Genomic DNA, 26,724 nt, shown 5'->3' on the forward strand with positions numbered 1-26,724 from the left:
GACTTGATTTATAAAGCATTTCTCTAAAACCGGGGGACAGTCTGCAAGATGATGGCTTCCTTGGTATCTTCTTGGAAATCTCAGAGGCACCTAGATTTAAGATGTCCCCAGTGTGTATTCCTCCTACTCTGACCTGGCATTCTTCCAGGATTCCTTCTCAGAGACTGGTACCACCCATCCATCCTGTTCTGCAAGACAGGAAACTTGGCATCATTCTCTGCACCACCCTTGTATCCAGGCCATTACCAAGTCATGTCAGCAGTTCCTTCTAAATATTTGTGAATTGTTTTTATGCCATCTCACTGTGATCTCCAAGTCCAAGCTACCCTGTGTCTCTCACCTGTACTATTGCAAATGCAAATGCCTGGCCTTCTCACTTTTACTTTTGAACCACAAATTTCCCTTCTCCATTCCACAGTTTGAGTAGAGTTGAAAATAATAAAGAATCTGATAATGTTATCCTCCATTAAAATACTTCCAGTGAGCATTTCCTATTGGTGGAGTAAGGACTTCCCCAAATCTCTGTAAAAACAGTGAGAACACTGGCAAGAATTGACAAAATTAACTTTTTCAGAGTTCTAAAAATTAAAGGCTTGCAGGATTTATGGAGCATTTATACAAGAAAAATAACTGAATCTCTGTAAATAAATACAGCAAACTCTGTGGTGTTTTAACTCACTCTGTGTTAATGCTGCTGCACCCCACCCCCAACTCCACAGTAACTTTGAAAACCTGCAAACCTCACAACTACAGTAGCTGTGAAAAACAGTAACTTAGAAGCCATCGGAGTGGAAAGAATGGGTTTGGGAGCTTCCCTAAAGCCATATGCCCAGAAAATTGTCACTGTTTGATCTGTCTAGTAGCTCCCTAAAAAGCTTCATTCTCAGAAGTTGTCCGTATCAGAGCTCACTCTGTGCCCTATCCCTAAGGTGTTTGTTTAAAAAAAAAAAAAAAATTAGTGGCAATTATTGTACATTGCAGTTGTTTGAGGTGGTGATATTAGTTGAGGTTGACAAGAGGCTGACCAAAAAACTAAGTAGAAAACACTGGGAAATGAGATGTCAGTTGGAGTTTTTAAAGAGCTCCAACATTTTCAAGATTCCTGGGAATCTAGAAAACCAAGTACATTAAATTAGCTATACTTCAATTTAAAAAGAAGAAAGAAAAGAAAACAGTGTGTGTGTATAGGGCTGTCCACATGCCCAGGAATGACCTGAGAAAACCCTAATATCTCACCTCTGGCTGACTTTGAGGTTCTATGCAAGCAGGAAGTGAAGGCTAAGGCAGAGTTGTAAATTGATTGCTAGAGCATTGAAGACATGTCCCAACATATGCACAGAGCCCCTTGGCAAAGCCTGGGAGACTTATTGGTTCAAGATATTTAAGGAAATCCCTGTCCAATAATTAGCTAACAAAGCACACACATAACAAAGAATACCGACTATACAATTAGACCAGGTAACTCACTAAACAAACCAAAAGGGCAGGTGGATCTGATTTGTAGAATTGCCACATTACATTGTCTGTATTGTCTAGTTTTCAACAAAAAATTATAAGGCAGAGAAACAGCAGAACACAGCCCACATGCTGGCAGAAAAAAGCACAAAATGGAGCCATATCAAAGCAAAGCATTTCTAAAATACTGTTGAAATTAAGTTGGTCTTATTCAAACTACATTGTCTGAAGTTAAGATGTTAATTGTAATCCCCAGGGCAACTACTAAGAAAATAACTTGGGTGGGGGGGAGTGAAAGAAAAAAAGGGGAATTAAAAAGGTATATTAGAATCTATTAATTTAACACAAAAGGATGCCGTAATAGAATAGAGGAACAAAAGAAGACATAAAACATGTATTAAACAAGTAGCAAAATCACAGACATAAATCCTACCTTATCAGTAATTACGTTAAATGTAAATAGAATAAACACTAATCAGCAGGCAGAAATTGGCAGAATGAATTTTAAAAAATCATGATTCAGTGATATGCTGTCAACAAGAGACACTTCAGATTCGAAGTTGGAAGTATGTTGAAAGGTAATAGAAAATATAACATGCAAACAGTAGTCAAAAGAGAGCTAGTCTAGCTGTACAAATATCAGACAAAACAGACTTTTTAAAGTCATTACTGATAGAGGAGGATATTTTATAATCATGAATGAGTCAATCCTTCAGGAAGAAACAGCAGTTACAAAGATATATGTACCTAACAAGAGAGCTTCAAAATATATGAAGCAAAAAACTTACACTGTGAAAGGAGAAATGGACAATTCAACAGTAATAGTTGGAGATTTCAATAACTCACTTTAAAGAATGGTTACAACAGCTAGGCGGAAGATCAGGACGGATGTCAAAGACTTGAAAAACATAAACCAATTAGACACAACCAACAGCGGAATATTCATGCTTTTCAAGCACACATGGAATATTCTCAGAATAATATGTTAGGCCACAATAAAATAAGCCTAACTAAATGTAAAAGTACTGAAATCATACAAGTACAAATTACATTCTCTAACCCCAATGGAGAAAATTAGAAATCAACAACCAAAGGAAATCTGGGAAGTTAACAAGCTTGTGAAAATTAAAGAACATTCCTAAATAAGCAGTGGGTCAAAGAAGAAATCACAAGAGAAATTATACTTTGAAATTAATGAAAATGAAACATAGCATACCAAAACTTAACATACTGCAGCTGAAGCAGTACTTAAGGGAAAACTTATAGCTGTAAATAGTTATATTAAAAAGTAAGAATGATCTCAAATCAATAACCTAACCTTCCTCCCTAAGAAACTAGAAAAAGAAGAGCAAACTAAACACAAAGCAAGCAGAAGGAAGAAAATAATGAATTAGATGAACTAGGTAGTAGAAAAACAAAGCAAAAAAATCAGTGAAACCAAAAGTTGATCCTTGACAACATTGGAGTGCTTTGATTTTGATAAAATTGACAAACCTTTAGCTAGACCTGACCACATCACTCATATCACTGAAATCAGGAATTCAATAGGTAATATCACTACCGACCTGACAGATACAGGGTTATAAAGGAATACTGTGAATGGCTGTATGCCTACACATTGAATAACCTAGATGAAATGGACAAATTCCAAGAAAGATACTGTCAACTTCAAACTGCAAACTTTAAAATTTCCCACAAAAGAAAGCCCAGGCCTAGATGGCTTCACTGGTGCATTTTACTAAATGTATAAAGAAGTAGGGCCCGCCCAACACAAACTTTTCTAAAAAATAGAAACTCATCCTATGAGGCCAGTACCAAAACCAAAGACATCACAGTAACTGAAAACTACAGACTAATATACTCAGTATACGTGATACAGTATATATTTATTATATTCTATAATAGGCAAATACTAAATACACATTTGAGCAATGTACAGGTGAGGAAATACGTTCAATATGCCTTTGATGGATGGATTGGGAAAAGTCTGGATAATATATGAATAATTTCTCCAATATTGGTCACATTATTCAAGTTTTAGTCCAGGTTATATGATGTTCTGTTTTCAGCACTTATCAAACATGTATATAAATCACCTGGGAATCTTGATAAAATGCAGATTCTGATTTGCAGTGTCTGGATTGGGTCCTGAAACTCTGTAATTCTAACCAGGTTCTCAATGATACAGAAACAATTGGCCTGTGGACCATACTTCAAGTAGTGAGGCTTTATCTTGAGGATGAATATAGAGTTCAGTGTACTTTTTTCATTGTGACCATTAATATAGAAAATCTAAAGAGCATTTCCCCCTCTGACTTGAGGAATCTGAAACAAACTCAAGACAGTTATTACACTTTAATTTTCTATTAAAAGCTCTGAATCTACTGCGGCATGCTTTGGGTAAGATATTTAGAGACTTTACAAATATGAGATAATTATAACATCCCTTTAAGGATGTTATGAAAGATACAGCTCTCTAGTTTGCTACATTCATCATAGCCACATGGCTGTTGGATAATACTCAGGTATACCATAAAGCAAATAACTTGCTTAACATGCTATGCCAACTGAAGGCTAGCCATGTGATTTTGGTTTTCATGTGTTCATTACAAATATATAGAAAGACAGTTGATTTTTCTGTGTTGATCTTGTGTACAGACTGAATGTTTGTGTCCCATCGTCCCCCCCACCCACCGCAAATTCATACGTTGAAACCTAATCGCCAGTGTGATGATTTTTGGAGGTGGGGCCTTTGGGAAGTGGTTAGATCATGAAGGTGGAGCTCTCATGAATGGGATTAGTGCCCTTGTGAAAGAGGCTCCAGAGAGCTCCCTCTCCCCTTAAGCTCAATGTGGAGGACACCATGAAAAGCTGACCCTGAACCAGGAAGCAGGCTCTCACCAGACACTCAGTGTGCTGGTGCCTTAATCTTGGATTCGCAGCTCCCAGAACCGTGAGAAATGAATGTTTGTTGTTTATAAGCTACCCAGTCGATGGTATTTTGTTGCAGCAGCCCAAACAGACTAAGTAAATTTTGTATCCTGTGATACTGCTAAGCTGCTAAATTTGGGGAGGTTTTTTGTAGGTTCTTTGTGGTTTTCTCCACAGACCATCAAGTCATCTGCAGATGGAGAAAGCTTATTTCTTTCTTTCAAATCTGTATGCCTTTTATTTCCTTTTCTTGCCTGATTTCTATGGCTAGAACTTCAGTGCTTTGATGAGAGTGGGTATCCTTGCCTTGTTCCTGACCTTAGGAGGAAAGCATGCAGCCTTTCTCCATTAAGTATGATGTTAATTGTAGGGTTTTTTGTAAATGTTCTTTATCAAGTTAAGGAAATCCCCTTTATTCCGAGTTCTCTGGATTTTTTTAAAAAATCATACATATTTTTTCTGCATCAACTATTACGGTAGTATGATTTTTCTTCTTTAACTTGTTAATATCACATATTATATTGGTTATGGATTATTTGAAGTGTCTAGGTTCCAACTGTTTGGAAATTTTCTAGTATCTTTCTGTTACTAGTTTCCAATTTGATTCCGTTGTGGTCAGAGAAAATACTTGGCATGATTTCATTTCTTTTAAATTTGTTGAGCTTGATTTTCTGGGCTAGGGTATGGTCTGTATAAAGCTAACCACTTAAAAATATAAAGCTAGGTGAGTAGGCAATACCATTCCATAGTTAATGCTGTTTTTAGTTGTATGAGAGCTGTGGGTTTTCCGCGTACAAGATGTCTGGCAGATGTGGTGTTGGGTATTGACTGCCTTTTGAAGAAAAGAAAGTATTCTTAACTGAGTCATGAGTTTATAACCATAGGCTTAACAATAATAATAATAATATTAACACTACTCTTCATTAAGTATTTACATATACTCTGCTTACTGTGTTTAGGCAGACATAGAACTAAACATTTTACGTGAATTATCTTATTCAATCCAACAATCTCCTGACATAGATACCATTGTTTTCACCATTTTTCAAACGCGGGAACTGGATGTCTAGAGGTAAGTACCTCTCTTGAGGTTATAATACCAGCTAAGTGGTAAACTCTCTTATAGCCCATATCTTATCATAGTCTGCAACTTAGCTGAATGGTAGTGATGCAGGTAAGATTCCCTAAGGGTTTTGGAAGGTGCCTCTAGTTTCCGTTTGAAAGGTCAGAATTTGCTGACAGTATTTTGAGTAGCTAAAGGTACATGTGAGGTAGCCTGTCATGTATGTCACCTTTGTAACCCTACCTGGCCTTCCCTAACTCAGGTTCCCTAGGATTTTGATATTTGCTTCCTTTGTTCTTTGCCAGGTACTGTATCTCATTTTCAGTACAATTAGTGACAACAGTAGCACTTACGACTTGTCTATGGAGGGTCACTATAAGGTTGGCCACTTTTACATAGTGATGAATAACTGTTAGACTGCTTTCTAATCTCTGACTCTTTGGTCCTCTGGTGTTTGGTACTGGAAACATCTCTCTTTTTTTTTTTTAATGTAATTTTATTGACTGCTTTAGTTCAGACAGGGTCCCAAAACACATACATTTTGGCAGGTTGTTGATTGCCTTTTTTTGTGTCTGGTTGGTTCATCATCTAATGTCTTATGATCAAAGGAAAGTCCAGTTCCCTTTAATTATTGGAGCAGAGAATATGAATTTTGGAGAAGTGTGTGCAGAAGGTAGAAATAAAATTCTGTTTTATCTTTTCCCCGTTGAGATGTTAAAGCTCACTTAAGAGCAGTTTAAAACTTTTTTATTATATCATTGATATTCCTTTTGATTACCCAGAACTGACAGTTACCATTTGAAATAAATTTGGGACTGACTATAGTAAAAGTCAGTTATGTGCAGACCAGCCTTCCAAGTTGGTCCATCAGGTTACTTCGAAGTGTTTCCGACACTAGTGGAGCTGAGAGTCCTAGTATCTAAGGAAACCTTTGCGTAGCAGTGAGAGCAGACAGTCCAGAGGTAGCATCAGAAGTCTGCTGTTCGATAGGATGCCTTGACTGACTTTGATTAAACAAGGCGGGAGAGGCTGGGAGTGCGCTGAGCAATGTTGAGGCTCGTGAGGTGAGGTGAGGTGAGGAGCACGTACGTGGGAGTAGCCTACCTTCACATCTCAGCTCCTCCGTGTGCTGGCTCTGTGACTTAAGGCAGGTAATCTTGTTCCTCACTTGCTTTATCTGTGAAGTGGGGACAGCGACCCTGAAAGGTGGGTGGTGTTGTGAAGAGCAAATGAGTTAATACTTAGCACTGTACCTGGAACATAGGAAGTGCTCAGTAATTGAAAACTTTGATTGTTTGTGTTATATGTATTGCTTCTCAGATGGTGGTGTTGCTGTTGTGATTTTTGTTCACTGATGTATATATAGCCAGTACCTAGAATCGTGTTTAGGCATAGTAGACTTTTGATACATGAATGAATGATATACACAGAGTACTTGCCATGAGACCTGACATACAGTGAGTACTTAATACACTGAGTGTACAAGAGGTGGTGGCTGTAGACCAGCAGAAGATTAGAAGCAGTGGCCAGTGTAAGCCACTGACAGTGAAAATGGAAATAATTATAATCCTAATAGGTAAGACAGACCTAGCACATGCTCTGTGCCAGACATAGTTCTAAGAGCTTTATGTATACTAGCTCATCTCATCCTCATAACTACACATTAAGGTAGCTACTATTATCGTGTCCATTTTACATATGAGGGTACTGAAGCGGAGGAACTTGCCCGAGTTACTGCTCCGAGTGAGTGATGGCATTGGAATTTGAACTCAGGAAGTCCAATCCAGGGGCCTTTCTCAAATTCTTTTGTTGAGAACCTACTGTGTGCTAGGCACTGTGCTGCGCAGACATGGCCTCTGCCCTCATGGAGTTTATATCTTAGGGCGGTAGCCAAAACACAAATTACAAATAACTAATGAGTGAAGAGAGAGTACTGCCTGAAGAGATAGGCTCCTGCTTTAAACTGAGTGGTCAGGCAAGGTCTTTCAGTGGAATGTAAGCTGTGATCTGGAACCAGCCAGACAAAGCATTCTGTACAGAGGGAGCAGAATTAGCAAAGGGCCTGAGGTGGGAAAGTGGTTGGCCTGTGTGCGTAACTGTCGAGGAGATGGAATTCGGGCATGGATGAGGAGTGGCTGTGTCTTACGGTTGCAGAGATCAGGCAGGGTCTTTCTAAGCACTGATTTTCATTCTGACTGCATTGGAGTACTCTACGTGGTAAACTAAGGGTTTAATCAGACTAGGTGACATTTATGATTTAAAAACATCACTGTTTTTATTTTTTAATTTTAAAAATTTATTTATTTATTTTTGGCTGCATTGGGTCTTTGTTGCTGCGCGCGGGCTTTCTCTAGTTGCGGCGAGCGGGGTCTACTCTGTTGCCGTGCGCGGGCTTCTCATTGCGGTGCACAGGCTCTAGACGCGGGCTTCAGTAGTTGTGGCTCATGGGCTCTAGTGCACAGGCTCAGTAGTTGTGGCGCACTGGCTTAGTTGCTCCGTGGCACGTGGGATCTTCTCGGACCAGGGATCGAACCTGAGTCCCCTGCCTTGGCAGGCAGATTCTTAAGCACTGTGCCCCCAGGGAAGTCCCTAAAAACACCACTATTTAAATGCGTATGGGTGGGGGAGTTGGAATAGGCGGAGGGGAGAATAGCCACTATTTAGGTCAAAGACCAGAGGACAGTGATCTGGAAGATGATTTTAAAAATGGCTCATGTTTACAAAGTACTTTGCATTGTTCTAAACATTTTACATCTGTTTGTTAGTTCTTCCTACAACCAGTGAGGTAGGTACTGTCACTTTTCCCATTTATAGATGAGGAAACTGAGGTAAAGGCTACCAAGCGGCAAGGCTGGGATTTGAATGCAGCCAGTGTGGTTCTGGTGGCTGTGCCTTTAACTGCCAGGCTCTATTGCCTTAGCAAGCTAAGTTCTTCCATCTGTGTGTCTCCCATCATGCATTAGCTGGCCACATTAGCTACAGTGAGCAAGGAACAAACTGCAGCCCATCTTTGGCTTTCTCCCCTCTCCCTCACCCCCGATCCATGGTCTCCCCATCTCTTTGCAGAGCTCTCCAGAGCATGTCTTCAGTCTGGTCTCTTCCATCTTCATCACATAGGCACTTCCTGTCTCACTCTGACTTCTGCATCAGCCCTTGGGGACCAGCCCACTACCCCCTTACCTCGGTAGATCCACACGCATGCCAGAGTGACCTTTTGTATCATGTGGCTGCCTTCCTTAAAACTGTGGGTTCTCCCAGGCTTGCGGGGTGGAGCTTAAACTCCGAAACTTGAGCCTTGACCCTCTGCAGGGGGAGCACCAGCAAGTCTCGTCCGCCTCTCCCCTGCCTTTCATTGCTTACAGGGAGGAGTGTGTGGTCAGCAGCAGGGGCAGAGACCACTTGAAGGTTAAGCTCACATTATAAAATAGTTGCCATTTGGTGTATATATCGATCTCCTGCGACTTTAATCAGTGAGAACTGGGGCCCTTGCAGCAGAACACGTCTAGTGTGTGTATATTGTGTGTTTTTGTTTATTTTGCTAACACTGAGTGTTTACTATGTGTTCAGCATGGAATGCTCTCCACGGAGTAGTTTATTTCATCCTCACAACAGCACTGTGAAATGTAGGTCCTGTTCTCTGTATTTTACAGATGAGGAAACTGAAGTTAATAACTTAACTGTGTTCACATAGCTAGTAAGGGAAAGATTAGGGACTTGAATCTCAGTAGTCTGACTCCAGAACTGTTCCTAGTTACTGCACTGCACACACTAGCAGAAGAGAATTTGCCAGTGTGCACATTTGAGAAGCAGACCCTGCAACACAAATTTTACCAGAAACCGCCCCCAGGAATGGGATCATGTGTTCAAGGGAAACCTTCTCACCCTTGAACTTTTATCTCACTGGATACCCAGTTTTAGTGGGTGACTGTATGTCTTTACATGACATAAAGGCGCAATTATACCCTCGACTTATGGTGGCACCACAGGGACTTCATCTAATACTTTAGTTACTCTCCACCCAATAGTATTAGTACATCCATTTGCTGCTTCCTGTCCATCAAGTTAGGCATTGTTAGGCACTGCCACTAGAGCAGAAAACAAGACAGATGTGGAACTTAGTCTAGTGGGAGGAGATTAAGGCTCACACAGTTAGATAGATAGTTACGAACAGGGCATGGTGCTGTGTGGCAAGGCTAAGTCAGTGCTCTGAGAGCAGATAATGGGGCCCTGACTAGCCAAGTCTGAAGGAAGCGACATTGAAGCTGAGACCAAATGAAGTAAAGTAACAAGCCAGGTCAAGATCTGGAGGAAGGGAGTTCAAACAGAGGGAACAGCAAGCACCATGGTGCTGTGACAGGAGAGAGCATGGTGTGCACCAGGGACAAAATGAAGGCCAGAGGGGCCAGGTGCAGGGTGCCAGCATGGAGAGAGCCTTGTCAGGGGTCTTAGTTTTTATCCTAAGAGCAAGTGGAAGCTACGGGAGAGTTCCAGATGTCAGTCATTACTTCACCATCACATAATCTTGAGTTCACTTCTCAGACTCTGTGCTAGGCAAGGCGAGGAGTCTGCCGTCAGACAGGGCTGCAGAGGCATCAATTACCATTCAAAAATCATAAGTCAGTGAGTGAAGGACTGTGATGGAGATAGGAATGGTATGAGTAAGAGCACAGCTCTGGTCGAATGGCGGGAATTCCAGAAAGAAGAGAGAAGAGCTTTCTGTGCTGTAGGAACAGTTGTGTCCAAAAGGTAGGATTGCAGAGAACAGGGCAGGTTCTGAGAAGACCCACACAGTCTTGAGCTTAGAGCAGGTTGACTCAGCCTGGAGAGATGGGAGGAGAAAAGAGTGCTAGGGCCTTGCTTACAGAGAGGTAGGTCAGGGGTCCAAGTACCACTTTGAAGCCAGCAGAGGTCTCCAAGGAGAGGAATGGCTTTATTACTTTGTAGGTTGGTGGCTTTGGCAGCAGAGTGGAGGAGGCTGAAGAGGGAAGCAACTCAGACCCTATTAGGAGCTCTGTACCGGTGTGTGGAGAACACCAGGCTCTGACCGCGGTCACTGGCAGTGGGAGCAGCATGGAGGAGGCAGATTCTGGCAGCTTCTGGGAGAATGTTGGGAAATGCCTGGGCTTCTGAGCCCAGCAGACCTGGGTTCAAATCTTGACTCTGCCACTCACTAGCTTGTGAGATCTCAGTGTCTGTGTGCCTTAGTTTCCTGAGCAATACAGTGGGCGTGCATGACTGCTACCTTACAGGCCGTTGGGGGACATTGATTGAGCACTTCCTGGGGCCTTCTAAGGCTTTGCGTGTATTAGCTCTCTTACTCTTTCTACCCTGGGAGGTGCCTGGTGAATTAGGTACTGTGATCGTCAATATTTGACACATGAAGAGACTGAAGTTCAAAGAGGTTATAGAACTTGCCCGAGATCACATTGGATTCGGGGTGCTGGGGAGTGGCCCACACTGTTAGCCACTCTGCTTAAAATACCTGTGACAGAGAATAACTAACTGGGGAGGAGCTGGAGACAGCCCTTTGAAGAGATGACAGCTGAGCTGAGACCTGATGTGTGAGAATGCCCCAGGCATCTTGTGAAGAGCAGGGGCAGAGCCTGGCAGAGAAAAAGCTTTCCAAGGAGAGAATGGAGATCGGTGTGCCTGGAGCAGAGTGAGCCAAAGAGAGGGGAGCAGGGACTCAGGGGACAGGGAGTGAAGGGCGGAGGACAGACCGCTGGTGTATCCCATAACCTTGGGGGTTGTGGTAAAGGCTTGGATTTTATTCCGAGAGGAGTGGGAAGTCACTTGGGAAGTTTTAATGGTATTTACGTGATCTGTTGGAGGATTTCGAAGAATCACTCTGGCAGTCGTGTGGAAGGGATTGTCAACCATGTGGGAGACTTTCTTCCACAGTCCATAGGAAAGGTGCTGGCGACAGGCTTTACAGTGGCGGGCTGGACAGTGGAGAGAAATGGACAGAGGTGTTAGAGGAGAGCTGATCGGACCTGCTGGTGGCCTGGGTGTGATGAGGGAAAGAAGAGTCGGGGTGTTGTGTGGGTTTTTAGTTTGAGAAGATGAGCAGAGTCATTTACCCAAAAGGGGGAAGATTTTGGGGGGCAGGGAACAGGGCAGGGTGGAAGGCAAAGCTCTCTTGGACGTGCTTGTTTGATTTGAGATGTATGAAAGACATCCAGATGGCAGTGTCTTAATAGGGAGGGAGTTGGATTTGTGAGTCTAGACAGAGCTCGGGAGCCGTCTGGGCTAGAGATAGAAATGTGGGAGTCGTTGGCATGTAGAAGTTTGGGTGCGTGGGAGAAGGGAGACACTCAGGGTACTGCAAAGGTGAAATGCTTTGCTACGGTGCTCAAGTTTTGTTGTTGGGCACAGGCCTCAAAACGGGGATGGCAGCACCAAAGTAACTGTTCAGGACAGGCTTTGGCCAGAGGGCCTTCAGTCTGCATGGGACTGTGAAGGTTCTGCACACATGTGCTCATGTGTCCATGTGCTTAAACCCAGTCCTTCCTACGCTGCTGGCCTGGGGTCTCCAAAATACATGACGGCCTTGGTGTGGGTGCCGGGCCACTCACTGATTGGAAGGTTAGGGTGACCTGAAACCTGAGAAAGATTTAGGGCTTACACATGATAAAATCCATTCTTTCAAATTAGGTCAGAGTCCATGGGGTCAAGTACAGTTTTAAAACTTTCATTGTATTTCATATAATGGTTTAAGTTGTATATTTAAAGAAAATTTTGTAAACTTTTTTTAAAATTCAGTAGGAACTCATTTTAACTCAATAGGAACTCTGTTTTCTGTCATAAATGAAGCTTTTCCCTTCTTGCATTTGGGCAAGTTCCATGTGTTAATTTGTAGATGGGCTGATTGTGAACTTACACTTGGAAAGTATTCAGAAACATACATACTGTCGCTCACAAAAATTATTTCATTTTCTCTGTTACCACAACATTCCACACGCTGTTCCTGTTGCTAAGGCCTCTGGAATGTCCTAATTCAGAAAAAGGATATAAACTCCTTTTTTTCCCCCAAAGAAGACATTTTATTTAAATTATTTTGTATCCTTTAGCTTACGTCCAAATATGGATATCTGAAAGTAAAGAATTCAGAAAGCTAAAATTAAAGTTGCTTTAGGTTCTCCGAACAGGAACTTGATTTCATAGGGTAGCATGAAGTGCGTTTAAATGTACCATGTTTTTTTCCACAGGGATTGTGTATGTGTGTGTGTGTGGGGGGGTGTGGGTGTGCGTTGAATTGAGGTCACAGATGGTGCAAAAACCTCAGTTTGAGTCCTGGTTGTACTTTTTTGCTGGGTGAAATTAGACAAGTTCTTGTCTCCATCGGTAAAATGAAGATTATATTGAAGGATAAACCTTATGGAAAGTGCTTAGCTGAGAACCTGGCACAGAGTGGTCTCTCAGAGAATGCCAACTGTTTATCATTATGATTATCATCTTTATTGTCATCAATTGCAAATAATTATAAGTTATTGAGGAAATTGAACCTTTTTACAGAAGTATAAATTCTTGGTCCCTCACAGAATGACCCCTACTCACTTAGTTTTATTAGTATTTCTGAGTCTCACAAAAGGATCAAAGGAATCAGAACCAAAAAAGAACAGTTTTCTACATAAACATCATTGTGGCCAGTTAAATTTTTATTATTTGCAAGGATTTATACAGTTTTTAATTTTTTACAATTGGCTTATTTATAAAGGGGTGGGAAGCTAGTCCCCAGCAATATCTGGTATCTGGCAAAGTGACATATTTTAAACAGCATCGCTTGTAATAGAGTGCTGTGAGAAATCACACAAACCAGGCACATTGCCGAGGCCTAAGTCTAAACTGAGACCACTTAATTTAATACTTTAACTACTGTTTAATTAATAAAACTGATCAAGTTGATTTCATTAATGAAACTGTTGATTTGATGTGTATAGGCATTTCATACTTTTCAGCTGTAAGTTATGAATGTTTTGCCATTTCTGTAATTCATACTTAATTGTCCTGTGTCAGAATGATTTAGCATAGGGATATATGGAACTTAAAGTAAACTACTTTAAATTTTTATTTTTAAAACTGAAATGTTGGGACTTTCCTGACAGTCTGGTGGTTAAGACTCTGCGCTTCCAATGCAGGGGGGAGCGGGTTTAATCCCTGATTGGGGAACTAAGATCTTACGTGCCACGGGGCATGGCCAAAAAAAGAAAAAGAAAAAAGGAAATGTCATGTCAAACTGTAGCCATTGAAAATGGCTTATTACTTGTTGATCATTGCATGGATATAACCTTTCCCCTTCTCCCACATGTACTATTTTTAACTCAATGTGGGCATGCTTTCCAGGAAAATAGCACATTGTTTGGCTCTTATTTTTCGTGAAATTGTTAAGCTTAGTCACAGAAGTCAGCAGTCTGTTAGAAACTTCTTCTGTTGTCTTATCAGTTTATTCCGTCAAAGGTGTTCAGCCCTGACATTCAACTTGTTGGAGTTGGAATCTGGAAGGAATTTCTAGAAATCATATTCCTTCGGTCTTCAAGGGACCAAATTCAACCCATTGTTGTGAGTCAGAATCAAATCTCAGCTATTGACTTAGACAAAGTAGTTCACCTTTCTGTGAATCAGTTTACTCCTCTCCAGAGCAGGGTTATAATGGTATCTACCCAAGTAGTTGTGAGGATAAAATGAGATCGGAGCACGTAGAACCTGCTCAGTGCTGCTGCTGCATCCCGGAATCCTGTTGGTCCCTGGTATATTTCAGGTTCACAGCTAGCTATCTGTGCAGTTCAGTGTAATAGAAACTGTTTAAGAAAATCTGACCTATAGCTGTGTGTAGATATTATTAGATCCGTAATTTGACATTTTAGAGATTATCATCACTTTACATCACCTCGGGGCATTTTCTGTTTCCTTTAAAACCACCAAGCCCACCCAAGCTGGAGAAAGTGTGAAATTAAATCTTACAGGAAAGAAAGCAGATGCTAATCAGCTTTTTGGATCTTTCTTCCCTCTTTAAACTTGGTATTTGGTCTACTAAAATATTTGCCTAATTGAAATGTGCTAATTATCCATTCATTGCAGATGTTCTAAATAGTGCTTATAGTGTAAAATGCCAAGTCTGAAATATTTAAAAGATTTAGATTCTGGATTTGAACTGTTAGCTCTCTTCCCTGGATTGTTACTAATAATTAATTGTCCACAGTTAGGACTTTTTAGTTAACCATATATTACCAGGTATCAAGTTACTGTACTTCGTTTTCATGTATATGCAGATAGTCTAGTTTTACATTTGTATTTTAATTAACTTCTTAGTACAAAAAAAATCCAACTTGTATCTTGCCCTATTCTGGTAACTGAACTGAGATTAATGTATGAAATGTTGTGCTTGTACTGAGGTTCTTTCTGTCCAGTGGCATCAGTGTGCAAGCAAAGGACTAGAGGTTAGTTGTGACCTGAAGAAAAAAAAGTACGAAAATCATTTTCTTTGTATTACATGCTGACAAAACCAGCAGTTTTACTCTTCAGTGAAACCTCTGCTTCCTTTCTTAATGGTTGCATAGGACGCAGAGACCAGATGGCTGGAATAGAATGCATAGTTAACCAAACAAAACCATTAGATGCTACAGCTTTGTGAATTGCTAGGCATTTTATGTGGTTGCAGATTCTTCCTCATAACCCTTGGTAGAGTTCATCTAAAGTTGCTTTATTGTGTGAATGTATTCATTGTTCGCATTTTAAAAGATTTGTCTGGTTTACCTCATACTAATGATTTCTCGTGCATTTTATTTTAACCCTTTATAACGGTGTTTCTGTAAGCCTGATTTGATTTCTCTGTTTTAATAGTCATGGTGTGTCACATCAGTTACTTTTAAACTGGAACAACTTTTATCCTGTGTACTTTATCATAAGGCAGCTCCTTTAGAAAGTGTTGCCACCCCAGATGGTTTCATATTAACAGGAACCGCATGAGTGAGTGATGCTCTCTTTCTTTATTGCAGACATGCCAATATTTGGTCTCTGTCCAGCCCACGATGATTTCTACTTGGTGGTGTGTAACGACTGTAATCAGGTTGTCAAACCGCAGGCATTTCAATCACATTATGGTAAGTGCTTAACCATTTAAAAATCATTATTAGAGGGTAAAAGGTAGAGCAGTATTAAACCAGTGACAGCATGGGTAGGCTATAATACCCCTCCCCCTGTCAGGAAGTAGGTTTTCTAATTCATTGAATGGGTTAATGCCTATCAGATGTTGGGTATTTTCTGAATTTTCTTGAAAGGGATGTGCATTTTCGATTTTTATTAAAATTAGACAGGGAAAAAGTGTACTTTATAAAATCTTTGTTGAAATATTGCATCAGTGTAGTAAAAGGTTTGTTTCCTTCTAGATCCCACGGTTGTGAATTCGGTGGTTGGTAAAATTATATATACACACACAGAGTATAGAGGCATGGCTTTTTTAAAGGAGATGTGATTTTGAAATGTCCAAGTTCAGTAGTTCTGACTGTATCTTGCTGTTGTAATTTGTGAGTGTGATGAAGCTGTGCTGTCTTGCCCCATCGAAGTGCGCATGCACTTAGAATGAAGCATTGTGACTTCAGGAGTTTCATGAGCCTCTGAGCTGCCCTGTTCTGTTAGGCTCCAAGCCTGTTGTTATCTGATGTCAATCATGTGAGAATCCAAATAAGCTTGTTTTTCCATTGTCATAATACTGCCTAAAGTGCTTTAAAAAAATTCCGATCATAAAACTTAATTTTATATCCAGTTAGATTCAGTAACAACTCGAAAGTATTTGAGTGCCCACCTTGTTTCAGGCATTGGGGATGTGGTATCATTCCTACCTCCGTGGAGTTTAAAATCTAGCTGGAGAGAAAGGCAAAACTAACGAGACACATTTTTTTAAATGACTGCAAGTTGTTTTGTCATTGTCCTCATGACTACAAATGCAAGCTTGAGACAGGGAAGAACAACAGGGTCTTTCTGTAATAGCGTGTTCAAGCAAAGCCTCTAAGGAGGTGACCCTGGGGACCTGAGCCCTAAGTGATGAGAGGGAGCCACCCATGCGGCGATCTGGAATAAAAGCATTTGATACAGAGGGGAGAGCCGGTGCCCAGACTTGAAGAAGGCTAGTGAAGTTGGTGAGGGAAGTAGAGACTTGGGAAGTCAGACCTTTTGAACCAGGACCCTGTTCATGTACAGGCTCGTAGGCCAGAGGAAGAAGCCGCTTGGGGGCATTGGAAAGTTTATGTAAGGGAGTAACACAGGACCATCTCACTGGTTGACTTGCTGAGTGTAGACTGTGGGAGAAGGGTAGAAGCAGGGAGAATGGTTCAGAGGTGAAGATGATAATAGACTAAGGCTAAGTGGGGGAGTAGAGCTGGGGACACAGCCTAGCTAGCTTTGAACCTACAGGGCTTTCTGTCGGGCTGGATGCAGTTGTAAGAGTCACAGTGTCATAATCAACATCCCACCTCTTACCCCAAGGAATCTTTTTTGTAATTATAAAAAGTTCTTTGAGTTTGTGGTTCTCAGTGAGGCCTGGGAGTAGGCACCAGAGTGAGTACAAAGCTGAATAAGATACTGTCTCCTTGCTGAAGACTCTTAAGTGGCCAGTATCAGAAAAGGCAGTTAGTTGCCAAGTATTTTGGAGTTAAGGATTCGGAAGCCAGACTAGACTGGATTTAAATCTAAACTTGCAAGAACCATAGGTTAGTTCTTTGTCTTGAGCAAGTTTTTCCAACCTTGGCTTCCTTTGTTATAATGTGGGGACAGTAATAGCAACCTCACTGGTTTCCAGAGAGGATGAAATGAAACAGCATGGTGAAGCCCCTCATGCAGTGCCTGACAGTTGATAGGTATGAGAGAGAAAAAAGGGTACAGCCGTAGATACAGGAGGATGTGGCGAAAGTCGTAAAACAGTCCAAGTTCTTAAGAATAAGGAGGGGCACAGATTGCTTCTCGCACAGTAACTCAGAGCAGGCTTCTTAAAGGAAACAGCCTTCACATTAGGCTACTCGGAAGAGCAGAATGGATTGTTTTTCCCATGTGCACATTTTTTCCCGTCAATTTTTAGGTGTGTAATACATACATGTCCATTGTGGAAAATGCAGAAAATACTTTAAAAAAATCAACTATAATACCCTAAAGTTGGAAGTGTTTTGATGGATGGACAGGGCTGCCACATACAGCTGCACAGCTTGTGCACTGAACAGCCATGTTTGGTGGCTCCAGGTTGGCAGCAGGGATGATGGGAGCAAGTGCAGAGGCAGGAAATTCCAGGCTGTCTGGAATGTACTCCACGGAGTCTCCATTGGCCGGAGCTGGTGTACCCATGTGTGGAAAAGCTGTGTGCAAAGGCAGGCTGGGGCTGCTCAGAGAGACTCAGTGCCATCAGACACCCCTGGCCTTGATATGTCGGTGGGGACCTATTGCAGGTTTTTTAGCACCTGAGTGATGTGACTTAGTGATGCTCTAGAGAATGGGCAAAGTGGATTAGAAAGGAGTGTGAAAACAGCTGCTGTTTGTACCAAGGCCCACTTAAAGGTGTTACCTCTTGCAGGACTTCCTGAGGCAGAAGGGGGCCCTTTTGGTCCCCTCTTCCAGAAGCACTTCACTCAGTTACATACAGCACGTTTCATGGAGATGATTTTATTTCTCTTCCTCTGTCTCTCTCATAGAATGTCTGTGTATTGGGGGCGGGGTGTGGGTGAGGGGAAGGAGTGTCTTAAAATCATATTTCTGCTCTTTTTATCTACCAATATGTAGCATACACAGTGTCTGCTAATAAGGTACTTGTTCAGTGACAAAGCAATCGTGGTAACTTCCAAAGTAGAAGAAGGTGTGGTGTGAATGCAGGATTTACATACATAATCCAGTGCCTTTTGTCAGCCAGGCAGGAAATGCAACTGATAAAGGCCCCTGGGTGGGGACTTTGGACCCTCTTGTGGCAAGGGAAATTTAAAGCTGTAAGAAAGAAGAGAGTCTGGCAGAAGGATGAGGGTCAGGTGCTGAGAGAGGGATTCAGCTGGGAAGTGTAGAAGGAGGTCCCTCTTTGGGAGCAGCAGCCAAGGAGAAGGTTGATGGAAAAAACAGGAGGTTGGGAGATGGATAGTTGTGTGGGCTTGGGGGCAACTCCACGCAGTGGAGGAAGGCACCATGTGATGGCTCTCGGCTGGTTTGGGAGTAACATCTTACTCACCTGGAAAGGAGAGGCAGTCAGGGGACCAGGACCAAGAACCATTCCCAATGTTGCCAGTGTCTCTTCTGTGTTTGGGGTGAGGGGCTGTAACAGGAAGAAGTATTTGGAACCCGTTCTTCTTTGTTGTCATTCCAGAAGGCTTATCACTACATGTTTGTTTTCCAGAGTTAACACCAAAAGACCAAAAATGTTTTTGAAATTGAAGAAATTTCTACAATCTGTTTATGACTATATTAGGAAGAACTCATACCTGCTAAAGGAGAGATTCTACTGTCTTATCTTTTTTTTTTTTTGCGGTACGCGGGCCTCTCACTGTTGTGGCCTCTCCCGTTGCGGAGCACAGGCTCCGGACGCGCAGGCTCAGCGGCCATGGCTCACGGGCTCAGCCGCTCCGCGGCATGTGGGATCTTCCCGGACCGGGGCACGAACCCGTGTCTCCTGCCATCGGCAGGCGGACTCTCAACCACTGCGCCACCAGGGAAGCCCTGTCTTATCTTTTGATGAAATTGGTGAAAATGTGTGGGTGGGCAGTCTTCTGTGAATTCATGTATTACTGATATTCATCTGTGACTTTTATGAACAAATGAGCAGTTGCTACAAAATTCAGCAGGCGGTTCCTTTAAAACCACTGCTGCCTGGCAGTGACAGGGAGGGAGCTACAATGGCAGCAAGGCTTATAACTCAGTTCATGTTGGTGGTAAATGTTATTCTGAATTGGTGAGGAGGTTATTACCCATAGTAGCGAGAGACCTACAGACATACCTCACTTCTTGTGCTTTGATTTATTGTTCTTCGCAGATAGTGCGTCTTTTACAAATTGAAAGTTGGGGGCAACCCTGCATCAAGCACATTTGTTGGTGCCGTTTTTCCAGTAGCATTTGCTGGCTTCATGTCTCTGTGTCACATTTTGGGAATTCTTGAAACATTTCATACTTTTTCTTTGTTACTATGTTTGTTATCATGATCTTTGATCAGTGATTATTGTTGGGACTACAACTTGCTAAAGGCTCAGATGATGGTTAGCATTTTTTAGAAATAAAGGGTTTTTTTTTAAATAAAGTATTTTTAAATTAAGGTATATACATTCTTTCAAGTCATAATGCTATTGCACACTTAATGGGCTACGGTATAGTGTAAACATAACTAAGTATTGGGAAACCAAAGAATTCGTGTGACCTGCTTTATTGCGATATTCACTTTATTGCGGTGGTCTTGAACCACACCTGCAGTGTAATATCTGTGGAGTGTGCCAGTACTCTTTTGCTAGCCGAGCTGCCTCTTTGGGAGTTGACTATTAAGCAGGATTTCCATTGGAGCAATGATGGTGAGTGATTGTAGTGTCATTTTGGCATTTCTAGTTTCATAGTCTGACTGTTCTTGTAGTATAGATGGCTTTCTTTCTTGGAAACTGCATAGTAATACCATGCTTTGTTTTAATGTTTTGAAATAGTCCAGGCTGCCTCATATTTCTCTTCAGTTATTCAGTATTTTTAGGAGTGAGATGTTTCTTCCTGCTAATTTTCAGATTTAAAAATATAATTGAATCAGTGGATCCCAAACCTGCTGTGCCTCCACATCAAAGGGGAGCTTCCTAAGTGGCCCCTTCCTACAGTCCACTGCAGACTAGCTGGCTGGGAGTCGCCGGGGATAGCACCCAGGAATCTGCATTCCACACAGCTCCCTAGGCTGATTCTGGCCCACAAGCTGGCCAGGATGCATTATGCTCACAGCAGATCCCCTCACTCGGTAGGGGCTGCTGCTTTGTATTCCTGTGCTTGGCATAGTGACTGGCGCAGATCAGCACTCCGAGATTCGTTGAGTCTAGCAAGGATGGCATGAAAGGAGGCCCCTGCTTTTTTTTAACTGATTTTTAACTTTCTGTATTATTTGCTAGAAGTCTCACATTTGCCTCTAAAACTTTACATATGAAAGAGGGCTGAGATGGTGACATTCCCTATGGCCAGAAGCACCTTTCTTTTGAGGTGGTGAACCAAGTTGGGAATCTGAGTTGATCATTCAGTAATAAGTGTGTTGGTCCTAAACTGGCTACTGAATAGCGTAAACTTTGTTTACTTTGTATTACAAAGTAAACTTTGTAAACTTTGTATTCCTGTTTACATGCCTTTACTCTGGATCTGAACAGGTAGGATCAGCTGATGACTTGTGGGGGGCCTGTGGGGTTCTGTGTTGAAAGAGCCTCGCAGGTGATTCTGAGAAGCTGTGTGTTTGCACTGCTCTGTGCTCTGCCGCTTCTCTTTGAATTTCCTTGTGAAGACTACGATAATTTCTCTCTTAGGCAGACATAGGCTGATCTTACCTAGGTGAAATAAATGAGTGATGTTAATTCAGCTTGGACAGGTGCTACGTTTAGCATCTCTATAATTAATTGAAACCTGCTCGAATGTCAGCTGTTGAAGTATTTTGCCTCTGATGAGTTAGGGTGACCTACTTTTTCACCTTGTGGCTCAGCCCGGAGTCCCTGAGCACATGTACCTCTGCTACCTTTTCCCAATTTCGATCCACCGAGTTCCATCTTTATGATTTGCTTATTTAATGCCACTTAATATTTTTTCTTTAAATCAAACCACTTCTATTTAAATAAATCTTTCACAAAGAAAACCTTACTAGAATCATCAACGGGAAAACTACTCTTCTTTGCCATAGATGGTAAGTGTGAAAATAAACACAGTGAAAAGATTAAATCCTTTGTTGCTGCTCTTGCCAATGCCATCACTGAACCTTGAAGCCTGCTCTCTTAGTTAAAAGCAAGACTAGCACGTTTTAGGCAAGTGTCATCCACAGAGTAGCGTGATGTTACCAGAAGACTTGAAAGAGATTTGGAAAGGGAGTAAGTTTTCACTTGAGATTTAATGTTATTAATGTTGAAGAGTGATAACCTACTCCATGTTTGGGGAAACACCAGCTCAAGCTGTTGGATTTGGTTTCCTCTGATGTTCAGGGAGCTGTCTCCTGAGGCCAACCCTAGCCTAGGAAATGCCTTACCGAGCAGTATTCTCAGATCTCATGTTGATCTGCAAAAGGATCACAGTTAAATACCCTTTGCCATTTATCCATCGGTATCACGTGTTGCGTGCCGTCCCATTGCTGTAAGTGGGGTGGGAGTCTGGGCTCGGTGTAAAACATCTGCCCCTCTCTCAGACCTTGCTTCACAGATGGGGATGTCATAAATATGGCTTTTTCATAACTTTGTGAAGGTACCTTTAGCAGAAACACCTCTGCAATCTGAGAGCTTTCTCCGCTTGCAGATACTACAAATCCTGTAAAATTAACAGCCACATGTATTGCTTGGACTTAACGTTCCTTAAAGTGCACTGAGGTGGATTGGATTCTTTTAGGTGCCAGGATAAATTATATTTTTCTAAAATGTCATTTTCAGCAGAGGACGAGTAAACAGAAATTACTCATACTTTTTTGAGCTAATTAATTGGTTTCAAAGACGGTCAGTGTGAGAGCAAAATGAATCTTACTCTATGAGATCCCGTGGGCTGTTTCTGGTAAAAATGCCGATCCCATTGTTGACAACAATTTCACATAGTTGTGACCAATGATTGCCATCACATAATTTAAGTTAATCTGCATCACAGAGCAGAGGTTTTGCTGTTTAATAAAGAACACCCTCTCCCTCTTGTCATCTGATTGACTTAGACATGGAAAGTAACATATTCAGGTATTTTGAATGAGTTGTTTTATTTGGTTATTAAGTAACTTTGATTTTGGATAAAGAAAAAAATGTTTCTTTTTTCTCTCCAGTTGTTAGCTAAATTTGGCCTCTACATTCTTATAATCTGGTTCTTATTCTACTTTGAAACTTTCAGTGATACTTAATCTTTTTAGGATTGGCATTCATTTAAAAGCCCACAGGCTAATGATAATTTGTACTTGATTCACAAAGTGTTTTTGCACGTGTTATCTTATTTCTTGTTCTTAGCAACCCACTGAATGGATGGTTTTATTCCCAGTTTACGGATCAAACTCCTAAATTAAATTTCATTCACACAGATAAAATGTCCGAGGCTGGGTTTTCTGTCTCCTTACATCTGTTTCTTTTGCATATAATAAGGATGTATAGAGTTAAAAGAAAATCTAGAGTAGATGTAATGAATTCCACATGTCACAAAACTGTCATTAATGACAGATGTTCTAGTTCAGGTAGAATTTTAAGTTTGCTTAGAGTGGCTGGGTCAGCATTGTAAAGCCATTACCTCAGAGAGGACATTTAGTAATTTGAAGACGTAATGGTAGTAGGTAGATATTTGATTTAGCATAGTCATTGGATTTCTCTTCAGCCCGTTCTACTATATTTAACCCTAAATCATAGTAGTTATCCAAAGCCAAGCTACTCCTCTTTTTGTTACAGCCTCATAACATTTTCCAGCTTCTTTAGAGAATTGGTTGGCATATTTCTGCAGTCAGTATAAAGATTGAAATTTGTTGCAGAGCCAAAAATACTTCACTCTTTTACTTCAAAGACACACGCCAGGCCTTTCTCCAGCAGTCGGGGGCTGAGCCAGGGAAGGGAGCAAACCAGAGCAGGCACATCAAAACGTGAGCAATGTCAGGGTAGACGTTAGTTTAATTCTCGAAGGAAATTCCAAGTTAACTATTTGATCTAAGCTTCTTGTCACTGAACAGCATGATGTGAAATTAATGCAGTGAATTCAGTTCTTCTTTACCGCAAGCCAAATAGTGCTAATTAAAAATTTCAGATAACTTCAGCAGCATCAGATAAAGGATCAATGTAATTTTATCTTTTTTTTCTTAGTAATACAAAAGCAAGTACATTTAAAATGGTGTTATTTGTAGGAGCAGCATTTTAATTGCTAGTTATAAAATGTATTGATTTTCCTTTATACTGAAATCTGGGCCTTTATTAATGTCTGTGCCTTTGGGTTTTTTTTAAAAATCATAAACTGGAAATGAATAATATCATTCACATTTAACAAGTATTTATTGAGTACCTCCTGTCTAGGCATTGCTCTCCACTGAACTAGGAAAGCAGTGTCTTTGATTTCATGCAGCTTAGGGAGGGTAGAGCGATGAAAGATAGAAATCTTTCTAGGGTAGAAAGATGAAATCAAGTAAAATAAGATGATTTCAGGTAGTAATAAAGGCTTGGGATAGTGTGAGAGAATAACTGGGGCAAGGCACTTCTGGTAAGGCTAGTCAAAGAAAGCCGCTCTGAGGAGTTGATGCGTAAGGTCAGTGATGAAAAAGAGCTAGCCATTTGACGATCTGGAGGAGCAGTGTTCCACAAAGAGAAAATAGCAGGTGCAAAGATCCTGTGGGAGGGAATGACCTTGGCAGAGAGGCCAGTGAGGAGGTAGAAAAACAGTGTGCAGGGAGGAGAGGGGTCCAGGTTGAGGTTGGAGAAAGGGGTGCTGGCGCCAGATGGAAGGAACCAGGCTTGGCCAATGCAGGCCATGCAGAGTCACTGGAGGATTTTGAGCAAGGAAGTGTCTTGATGTGATTCATGGTTGCTCTGAGGAACATAGAGGGCAAGAGCGGAAGCAGGGAGACGGTTAGTGGGCTGTATTGCACTAGTCCAGGTGAGGGTGGGATTTGGAGAGAAAGCTTAAGTTGAAGGTGGTAGCAGCAGAGGCAGAGAGATGCGGATAGACTGGGAATCAGCACAGAAGTAGAAGGCCAGCAGGGGTGGCTGATGGACTGGGATTGAGTGATACGGGAGAAGAAGGGATGAGAAATGGCTCTTGGGGCTTTGGCCTCAGCAGCTGGATGGATTTACTTAGCTTGTAGATCATGGGGTTGTTCTTTCAATTTGTATATGGGCTTTTGTTTGTTTGTTTTGTTTTAATGAGGTGTACTGACCTGAATGAAAAGCCTTTGATGTATTATATTCATTCAGTCTTTAGACATTTTCTAGAGATTGTGGGGATAGAAAATAGTTATTGCAGTGATGCCAAACTTTGGGGTCATTTATTCTTTTGGGTTTTTGTTGGTTTTGTCTTTTTTGGTTTTTTTTTTTTAGTGGAACAGTAATTTAGTCATGTAAGCCAGGAAACAAAGGGATGCTCTCATTTGGGTAATAGAAACTTATTGATTAAAAAGGAAAAACACATGTATTTGATTTTTTCATTATTAACATAGTAATGCACATTGTGAAAGAAAAACAGTAACCATCAGCAAGAGGTTAAATATGCGGTCAGAATAAGTAAATCTCCATCTTAACCTTTCACGGGTACAGGTTGACATAAACTCTTGGGATGTTTCTAGACCCTGGACAAAGGAATATTTAGCTGTGTATTTCTTGTTTTCTCACACACATGGAAAATTAGACTTATTATAAGTTCACTTTTTTAAACTTAGTGATCTAGCTTATTTTTCCATGTTAATGCACATTACTTCCTTCTTTTTAAAGATTGCCTATTATTCCACTTTCTTAATGTACTTAATTTAACCTGTCCCCTATTGGTGGACATATAAATTGTTAGTGCTACATTATCACGTGCAGCGCTTTAAACCCATTCTTTTTTTTCTTTTCTTTTTTTTTTTTTTGGCGGTACGCGGGCCTCTCACTGTTGTGGCCTCTCTCGTTGCGGAGCACAGGCTCTGGACGCGCAGGCTCAGTGGCCATGGCTCATGGGCACAGGCGCTCCGTGGCACGTGGGATCCTCCCGGACTGGGACACGAACCCGTGTCCCCTGCATCGGCAGGCGGACCCCCAACCACTGCGCCACCAGGGAAGCCCTAAACCCATTCTTCTTTGGGAATGTCTGTCAGTATGTCAGTGTATTGATTTTCCACCTGGAGGCTGGTCAGAGCTGCCCTCCAGGTTAGTGCTACTGTGATTGAATGAACTACTTCAACAGGTCTGATTTGTGTCACCAGAATGAGGCAGTGAAAATGTGAGTTTCCAGCAGCATCAGTCATTCAATAAAAATTGTTAATGTTCGCCTGTGCTACTCTTGTCTGCTACATACAGAAATTATTAGGATGGATGTGCTTCAGATTTTAAAGGGGACATTTCAGGATATAAATCCATATTTTAGTTATATTTGCTGAAAGATGTTTTTCCTGACAATCATTTCACAAGGCTAATTTGTGGGTTGGCTAGTTAAGATACACATACACCTGCTATGTCAACCCCGTTAAGCTGTGGTCTTATATCTGACCAGAAGAGGGAGTTTTTATCGCTTGGATATGCAGTAGCACCTACTTACTACCTGGCTGGGGTAGTTCCTCCCACGCACATGCTAGTTCAAACCCCTAAAACTGGTTTGGGGGAGGGGGCAATGGCTAAATATATCTGTTTCCTTCCTCATTCCTTATTGTGTGTATAGAAATTCCAGTCTTTAGGTTTACTTCTCTATTCTGTTTTTAAGACAACAGTTCTCAATTTGAACGTCAAAGCAATTGTATACGTTTTCCTCTTGTGTGTTTGAAAGTTAATAAAAAGAGAAATGGAGGAAGGTAATTACCTCAATTTAAAATACAAGCCATCAGCCCCTAATCACACATGATATAGTTCTTGATCTGTAGTCTCCTAGGGTGAAAAACTCCAGTATGAAATTTGTTTCATTACTTCTTATGCTTGATATTTTAAAAAGATTGCTGAAACTCCTACTATAGAAGATTTGTAGTGAGCTTTAGAAAATTCAGGTGTTGTTTCGCAAGAGTGGCTAATAGGCCTTTTTCTATGTTATTCTTACTGTGCTCAGTTGTGTTACTAGACTCTCAGTCTGTGTAGCCAAACAAATGAAATGGGTTCCACAGTCAGGATAAAGTGCTTTGATGTAATACCAGAATTTCATACTGTTTAAATTTTTCTTCCACTTTCTTCACAGTGCATTTTTTGTAACAAAAACTCAAGTGAGTTTCTTAGTGGATTTTTTGATTGATATGGGAATATATGAGATGCATACATCCGCCATATATACTTACATAGATACACAAATGTAGTAATCTCAAACATGCTATTTTCAGTTCAGCCTACTTCTTTCTTGTTTTTTTTAATGTTTATTTATTTATTTATTTTCTTATTAGTCACCCATCTTTCTTGTTTCTTTGGCGTTCACTCCCCACCTTCTCCAACTGTAACGGT

The 26,724-nt window shown here is 41.2% G+C and overlaps 1 protein-coding gene across 3 annotated transcripts in view; it reads left to right on the top strand.

Moving 5' to 3' along the window:
- The window catches only part of ATXN7 (ataxin 7), a 126,193-nt gene that overhangs the window by 63,720 nt on the left and 35,749 nt on the right, over positions 1-26,724 (top strand). For all 3 annotated transcript variants that reach the window (XM_082662843.1, XM_082662845.1, XM_082662844.1), the window contains exon 5: positions 15,445-15,549. In XM_082662843.1, the coding sequence (XP_082518969.1) occupies positions 15,445-15,549 (105 nt within the window). The remainder of the gene's footprint in view (positions 1-15,444; positions 15,550-26,724) is intronic.

This window comes from Grampus griseus, assembly GCF_964374135.1.
Source record: "Grampus griseus genome assembly, chromosome: 10".
NCBI classification, from domain to species: domain Eukaryota; kingdom Metazoa; phylum Chordata; class Mammalia; order Artiodactyla; family Delphinidae; genus Grampus; species Grampus griseus.